Below are 8753 nucleotides of genomic sequence, written 5' to 3' on the forward strand. Positions count from 1 at the left end.
GTACTATCACAGAAACAAAGAACTGAATACTACATGTTCTCACTCATAAGCAGGCCCTGAACACTAGTCATATTAGCATAAGGGTGGGATCGGCAGTCGTGGGGCACATCTAGGGGAGGGAGAGAGGGAGGGAGGAGGGAGGGAGACATGTGACAACACAAAGGGTACCTGGTCCACCACCAGGGGGAGAGAGGACCAGCTAGAAGCCCAAACTTCACCTGCATGCAGCCTACTTTTGTAGTTAATCCTCACTTGTACCCCACAACTCTAAACCATAAATAAATAAACAAACAAACAAACAAATAAATAAAACGAAAAGAGAAGCCATGTGCTCCCTGTAACATACATAACCAACAAATGGTTACTCTTCAGGATATAGGAAGTACTCAGGGTAAATAAGAAAAACACAAAGAATTCAACAGAAAAATTAACCAGAAACAAAACAAAACAAACAAAAAGACCAAGCAGGCAACTTACAGAGGAGAAAAAAAAATGACTCTTCAACATATGAAAAAGTGTTCGAGTAACTATTTTAATTAGAGCAATGGAAAATCAAACCACAGTTAGATACTACTTACCTGTCTCAGGTTGGAAAAACATTAAAAAGTCTGACAATACCAAGTGTTGGCCAGGATGGGGGACAATAGAAGCCCTTATACACTACTGGTTGACATGCAGACTGGTGCAACCACCACCACTCTGGAAAATAGTTTGGTGGCATTTAGTAATGTTGAAGATGCTCACATCCTCTGATGCAGCAATTCTATTCATGGGAAAATGCCCTAGAAATTCTCCCACAGGTGTAAGTATGCTCGTGGCAGCATTGCTTATAATAGCCCTAGGCTGGGAGCAACTCAAGTGTCCTTTGGTAGCAGAATTGTGAAATAAATTATGCAATGGAATATCTGACCCAATGACAATGAGTGAAACAGGGCTAATGCGTTAATGAATGTGAATGTGAAGTACATAATTTTAAACCCAAACTGAAGCCGCCAAAAATACATACAATGTGATTCTATTGATACGATGTTCAAAAACTGGCAAAACTAAACAGTGTTATTTAAGGATGCTCACATACTCATAAAACTGTATTTAAAAAGAAAAGGAGTGGTAAGCACAAAATTCAAGATAGTACTTAATCTTTTGGGAGAAGAGGAGATGGTAGAAGGAAAATAGTAGCTTCAAAGATATTGTCAGACTTCCTCTTCTAAACTGGATTGTGAGTTTCACCTGTTTGTTTGTATAACTGTTTGTTTGTATTGTGTAAAGTATCTTTAAATGCATTTGAGATGCCTTTACTAGAACTTATTTTTTCTTCAGTGTTTGTAGAGCTGAGGTCTGGCTATGTTGCCCAGGCTGGTCTCAAGCTCCTAGCCTCAAGTGATCCTCCTGCCTTGGCCTCCCAAAGCGCTGGGGTTACAGGCATGAGCCACCATGCCCAACCTTTTTACTAGAACTTTAATAAGTATAGTTGATCTTTTCAAGTTGTAATCTTTAAAGTATCACGGGCATGTCAGGTTCATAAAGCGAATTCTTTTCTGAAGGGATTCTGGCAAACATTTCCCTAGGAGATAATGGCATGGTTTCATAGTGAAGGCCGTACTGGCTATCATGTTTGAAATGCCAGCTCCCACTCATATATGCAGGCTGATTTGCTCGGATCTCATCAGACCACTATATTACAATCTGATGGCAGCTGCTCTAATGGAGTCACAACTTGCCCTCCTGCCCTTAGGCAGCCCAGGTAGACATCATTAACCTGAGTCCTGTGATGTTGGTTCCTAGGAGGAGCACCGAGCAGCCAACTCCCTGAGTACTGGTGCTCTTCCATGGACAAAGAAATTCAGCCTGGATTATTTGGCCCTGGACTTCAACTCAGCTTCACCAGCCCCCACACAGCAGGTAGGATGGGCTTTGTGTCTGAGAATTCTCAAGTGATTCCACTTCTGCTTAGACTTTTCTGATGCTCAAACTATGCTTAGTCTCTTTAGAACATAGTGAAAATGCAGAAATGTTTAATGGAAAATATTGTAATCAGTCCTATTCCCACCTCCAAGAGAGAATGAAATCCTGATGTAGTTCCTTCCAGGGTATGTTTCTTGCATGTATATGTATAAATAGATGTTATGTTCACACATTTCAAAATTTAAACCATAAAGCTTATAGAAACATTTCTCAGCAGAAGTGAGGGTGGAGTAGAGGGCTCTCCAGGTGTATGAAGGGCCTGTTTAGGGAACAAATAACTGCCCACTTTGGCCAGACTTTAGGGAATGATGGACTTTTGGTCCGTTTTTTCTCCTTTCGGTAGTATTCTCATATGAAAAATGGGAATCAGAAATAGCACTTTCATTGAGAGCCATTGTGAGCACTTACTGAGTTAATACCTGTAAGTGACCTTAGTTATGAGCTAGTATCACCAAGTATACAGTGTAAGAAATGAATGAATGGTAAGCAGTGGGCAATGACAAAATAATTTCGAGCAAGGGATGGCCATAATCCAAACTGTGCCTAACAATGTATTGTTTGTCGAAAACCAGCAACTGAGTAACAGATGATTCCACTTGTGTGTGTATGCATAGAAAGACTCTGGACAATTTTTCTCCCCTTTGCTGAAGCAACTCATGTTCCTCCTCTGCCTTTAATGTCATTCCAAAACCTGCACTGACCCTGAGAAAAGCTGGTCAGAAGGGTGGGAGCCAGTACAAAAGGTGTATTAGCCATCTTTGGCAGACTATGCCTTCAAAAGAAACAACCGAGATTCTTTTGGTTGTTACATTGTAGGCCAGATCCTGTGTGTTCTGGGTCATCTTGAGTTGTCCAGGGCCCAGGTATAAGGAGTAGTGCCCACCTGATGTGTGCTGGGCTCCTACCAGAGGAAAAAGAGAGATGGCAGAATTACACGACGCCTCTTTTCTCCTGAGGATCGGCACATGTCACTTCCATTCACATTCTGTTGGTCAAAGTAAGTTAAGAGGCTAGGGCAAAGGTGAGGGGAGCAGTGGCACCCTCCCACATACACACTCGAAGTATAATGCTTCTGCAGGGAAAAAGGGGCAGTGATTATTTGGCACTATGTAATCCACCATGGAAAGATAGACATTTTCTGGGCTTTTAAATTGCATGTGATAAAAACCTTTTTGTTCTCCCTCTTCAGAAACTTCTCCTTTCAGAAGAGCAAAGAGTGGACTATGTCCAAGTGGATGAGCAGAAGACCCAAGCTCTCCAGAGCACAAAGCAGGAGTGGACGGATGAGAGGCAGTCCAAAGTGTGAGAGGTGTGGGCTTGGGCTATGTGTGAAACGGGGAAGCTCGGGGCTCAGTTTGAGTTGTTTTCATTTAAAACACACTGATGGTCAACACAGGTCAAAACCAAGAGAAAATATGTAGTTTCCAGGCTCTTGGCAAGAACCTTCAGCAGAGAAGACCTGATGATGCACTGTATGCAGAGAAGCAGGAATCCCGCCTCCCTGCCTCCTCATCTGAGCCTGCGGCAGCAGTTGCCTCTGCCATTGCAGGAGGTGGAGGTAGAGGATTCCACAGCCACTTACTGGGATGTAAAAAACTCCGCTCAGGAGTAGGAACAATAAAAACAAGACTTCAGAAAACAGTTTCCTAAAAATCATGCTAACAATCTGTTAAGCTGAGCATTTGAAGCAGATATTGGAGCAAGTATTTGACTCTGGTGTCTGAAATTCTGATGTTTCTTCTGTGCTTTCATCAGAATCATAAACGATTATAGCAGAGGGTCCCCTAGAGACCATCTTGTTTCAGCCCCTGAAGACACAGCTGAAGAGATCAAGCCCAGCAATGGTGGCAAAATCTGCACTCCTCGCTCCAAAGACTCCAGGAGACCCATGATTTCTAGCCCCAAAGAAAGACAACTCCAGCAACAGAGGCAATGGGTCCCAGACTCTGTGATAAGTATATCAGATGACACTGGTGACTCTGAGGACATTGGAGCCAGGTATTTTGTTGCTGTTGGCCTTTTCCCAGCATGCGTTCACATACATCACCTCATCTCTTCCCCTAAAAGACCTCAGAAGCTAAGCATGACAGAGACTGTTGTTCCACTCTAAAGAAAAGAAAACTGAGAACTAGAGGAGGGACCACTTTGCCCAAGATCATTCACAGAACCAAGACACAGACTTGGGCTTTGAATAGAGTCTTCCAGGCTGCCAATTACAGGCTCATTCCACTATCTCACACTGCCTCTGAGGATTTTGATGAAAATCAAACACTTGGGTCAACCTTAGAGCCATGTGGGTGACACCCGCAGACACAGGAGGAGTCAGCATCCCCTCTCCCTTTCATAGGGATATGAGCAGGCGCTTGGATACTTGAAAGATATGCATGTCAAGTGACAGTTTCTTTGTGTGATGCTCAACTGGAACTCTAACAATATCAGTAGTTTCAACAAGAAATACCTACTGATGATCAGTGTGAAATCCATTCTAGAATCATGGACTTCTGTGCAGTGTTTCCCTGTGAGCTGGCTAATGCTTGCAGAGGAATTTTTACTGCCTCAGGAAAGGCATAATCTGTCCCTGGCTCTTCCATGAGGGGCCCAAGATTCTGAGTGATAGAGAGAAATGACCAGAGAAAAACTCAATGAGTATAATTCCCAGCTTTCCTGGACAATTTTTCCCTTCTGCTTTGAGAAATGACTAGTTCCTGAGAGTATAAACACTCTCACTTTGTAATGAAGACATTGTGTCATCCCTTTCTTTACAGGTCCTGGGGCCCAGGGGACCCAGAATGAAGGTCTCCATTAGGCATGGAGCTTTGTTTACTGACCCCTCTTGATCCTTCTGAGCACCGACAACCAGAAGACATATCTGGATAACTGAGAACTAAGCAGATACTAGTCCTCCATTCCAACTGGCACTGTGCCTTACGTGTGAGAATAGATCAGATAGGCAGTCAGGTCCGTGGTAGTCAGTGTAGTTGAGGCAGTTGTACACTTTGCTACAGAGTTTCAGGATTTCAAATCACCCCAAAGTTAAGCATATGCCAAAGTCTTAGTTTTGCAGACCATTCAAGAAATCATTTTGATTTTCAAAGCAGCGTGTTCTGGAGATGTTATTTTCTTCCTGGGGAAAAGTGGGGAGGAAATCACCAAGTACTTTAACTAAGTTCAGGGCCTTTAGTGGGCCTGGACAGAGCAAGGAGAGAGCTCCCCACATCTCACACCCCACAGCCATTCTGTTTCATAAGCCTGTAAGAAGCTACCTTACTCCCCATGTGACTCGCAAAGCATTACAGAGTTTCAGGTAAGAGACCAAGGCTGCAGGCTGCTAGTTCCCATACACGGTAGCTTCCTCATGTGTGAGACACTTGTGTCAGCATCATGGATTACCTGACAAAGATTGTGCAGAGAAATTGTAGCCCCACGTGCCAAGAACCACACCAGCCTGAAGACAGATAAGAAACTACAGCTGAAATGATGTCAGTAGTGAAGTGTGATTCAATTGACCAAAAAAAGAAATGTGTTTCTACAAAACATTTCCAGGAATGCATGTATAGCATGAAGCAACACACACATGAGAAGTGTGACCTGTTTGGATGTGAGTAATTAAAAACAGGAGTGCTCTGAAAAGGCACGGAAGGTGACAGAGGTCAGAATTTTAAAAAATAATTTTTAAAAAGTTGACTCAACCGTCATTTTCAGAGTACATGCAATTATGTCTTGCATTGATAAAACTGCTAAAGAATGACTATGCAAAAGAGTAACAGCTCAGGGAAGCAAAGATCAGGTAGTTTTTGAACTGATAGCAGCATAGGCTCCTGAGAAAGGCACCGTAAGTCAAAATTATGGCAGCCAAGTTTTGGTTTTGACAGAGATAATCGATGTGCCTGTGAGAGAGGGTTATGTTTCTGGCCAAGGGCCTGATGTCTGTTACAGAAATAATCTCATAGACCATTCTGAGTCAAGTGTCCATGGAGTGTTGTATACCTTTCTGGAAGATATGGGAACTGGCATAACAAGGCAATGCAGTGATGAGCCCCACATTGATTTTTTGTAGTGTCTTTTTGTGTTGTTTCTTTCTGTCTTGTTTTGTTAGAAAATTCCTCCAGATTGGGGGTTATCCAGTGTTGGACGGGGAACTGAAGGGTCTCAGGCCTGCGAGGCCAGAAGGCTACAAACTCAGGAACGCTGGGAGTTCAGCTATCCTTGGGGAGGAAGAAGCTCCGGGACCCAGCACACAGCCTGGGTATCAAGGCAAAAAGCCACCCGGTGAGGGATCACTGTACAGGTCACTTCACCATGGAACAAGGATCAGCTGAACCATGACCTTTAGGTCCGAGTTGAGATGGAAGGCTCCCCTGGGGCCTGGCTTTCTCCTCAGTCCCCAGTCATATCGTCTCTGCACCCACAATCACACTGATTTTTCAAATTCATTTTGTTTTTGCTTTTTCATTTCTGGCATTAATAAAAGTCTTATAAGGAGGAATCATGGCTTAGGTTCTTATTTGTTTTAAGTGATGATATCTGATAAATAAGGAACATGTTTTGAAAGCCGAGCATTTGAAAATAGACTTCATTAACACTTTGAAGTACAACTTGTCCTGACTTGTGTGCATTGGCCACCATATGTGTTATTTCACCACAAACAGTTTCGCAGGGGTACTATAATTAGTACTGCTTCTGCTCAGTCAAGTCACACCTTGCCATTTTCTTCTTTATTTGTCAAAACCAACTTTACTAATTGAAAAATCAACTGTTCTCCCAAACACCATATGTAACATGACCTTTATCACCACTGACATGAAAAAGCAACTGCCCTAGCCCCTTTTGCCACGTCCTCCCTCCTTTTTCTCTATAGCTGAGGCTCCCGGCTGCCCTAGGTACTGGGTCAGTGGCATCTCTAGGCCATGAACAAGGCAGGGAAAAACAAATAGAGAAAGGAACAGGCTCGGAGTTGGGGGGAACAGACCAACAGCATAGAGAGGGAGATCCTCGTGCTGAGAAAGAGGAGAAGTCACATTAAATTCCTCACCCCAGGTGAAGTATGAGGTTGACTGTGAGCGCTTTTTCTCAACACACACACTTTATTCAGATCAAGCCCCTGATGCAGCGAAGAGCTGGTTGACCTGTAGGGCTGACCTGAGAAGCCGGAACGTCAAACTAAGTTAAAGTGTCTTTAAGCCCCTGACCCCCTTACACGCCTCCCTAAGTTGCCAGTTTCCTTGTTCTCCTTTGTTTCCCTTGATCTTAAAATGCATTTATTTTTATCATTTCCTTATTTTAGTTGTGTCATTCGTTTTATAAAATTGGTTTTTATTGTCTGAAACTAAGTGTGGTATTGGTGCAAGCTGGATGAAGGGACCCATTAGGAGGGAAAGCAGAACTGAGACCCAGACCCTCACACACACAGGCACTTCATCTAGGACGGAAGAGGAAGGAGAGCTGCGGGGACAGGGTGGCCTTTTCAATAAAAGGGGCAAGGTCATCAGACAGAGACTCAGATGGAAAAAATGAACCTTAACCACACTTTGTGGTCACGTACAACCATCAGTTCTGGGTGGATCTCAGTGGGAAAGGTGAAACAGTAAACTTTATGCATTCCCTCTGCTTTATTGGAGCCATTTTGCTTTATCTTTTATTTTTTTGAAGTTGGGGAGTACAAGTCAGGTCTCCTCACTGATGTTATGTGCCGCCCTCCTCCATGCCTGGCAGTGTCCTGCTACTGCCAATCCCTTTTTTGTGGTATTATGATAGTGTTCAGGGTCCACTCATGAGTGAGAACATGTGGTACTTAGATCTTTGTTTCTGTGATAGATCACTGAGTATGATCGACTCCAAATCCATCCAAGTGGCTGCGAAGTCCATAATTTTGTCTTTCTTTATGGTTGCATGATGTTCCATTGTGTATATGTACCACATTTATTTTTATTCAATTTCGATGGGTCACACAATTGGTTCCATCATTGTTCCTATTGTGAATAGTGCTGCAATAAACAGGCGTGTGCATGCATCTTTTTAGGAGAATGGTTTGAGTTCTTCCGGGTATATTCCCAGAGGGGGAATTGTGCGGTCATATGGAAGGTCAATTTCTAGTTCTTTTAGGAATCACCACACTGTTTTCCATAAAGGTTGAATTCGTTTGCACTTCCACCAACAGTGTAGAAACATTCCCTTGCTGGGCGCAGTGGCTCGAGCCTGTAACCCCAGCAATTCGGGAGGCCGAGGCAAGAGGATTGCCTGAGTCGAGGGGTTCGAGACCAGCCTGGACAACTTGGTGAGACCTTGTCTCTAAAATAAATTTTAAAAAATTAGCCAGGTGTGGTGGCAAGCGCCTGTATTTCCAGCTATTTGGGAGACTGAGGCAGAGGGATCACCTGAGCCCAGCAGGTTGAGGCTGCGGTGGCCATGAGCATGACACTGCCCTCCAGCCTGGGCTACAGAGTGAGACTCCAGCTCAAAAAAAAAAAGGGAAGAAAGAAAGAGAAAAGAAGTGTTCCTTTTCCTCCATATCCTTGCCAGTATCTGTTGTTTTTTGTTTTATTAATGATGTCCATCCATTCTCACTGGAGTTAGGTGGTATCTCAATGTGGTTTTGATTCGCATTTCTCTGATGATTAGTGAGGCTGAGCATTTTGTCATACGTCTGTTGGCTGCCTGTATTTCTTCTTTTGAGAAGTGTCTATTCATGTCTTTTGCCCATTTTTTAATGGGGCTGTTAATTTTTTTCTTTTCGGCACATTTGAGTTCCTGGTAGATCCTGGATGTTAGGCCTTTGTCAGATATACAGT

The 8753-nt window shown here is 43.4% G+C and overlaps 1 protein-coding gene across 1 annotated transcript in view; it reads left to right on the plus strand.

Annotated features, from left to right (window-relative positions):
* GAB3 (GRB2 associated binding protein 3) overlaps positions 1-3456 on the plus strand; it is a 50049-nt gene extending 46593 nt beyond the window's left edge. The window contains exons 9-10 of the mRNA XM_021708278.1: positions 1786-1902; positions 3155-3456. Of these exons, the coding sequence (XP_021563953.1) occupies positions 1786-1902; positions 3155-3271 (234 nt within the window). The 3' untranslated portion in view covers positions 3272-3456. The remainder of the gene's footprint in view (positions 1-1785; positions 1903-3154) is intronic.
* The last annotated feature ends 5297 nt before the right edge of the window (positions 3457-8753 follow it).

The sequence above is a fragment of the Carlito syrichta genome, unplaced genomic scaffold (assembly GCF_000164805.1).
Source record: "Carlito syrichta isolate Samal-C Ts95f unplaced genomic scaffold, Tarsius_syrichta-2.0.1 Scaffold135690, whole genome shotgun sequence".
Taxonomy (NCBI): Eukaryota; Metazoa; Chordata; class Mammalia; order Primates; family Tarsiidae; genus Carlito; species Carlito syrichta.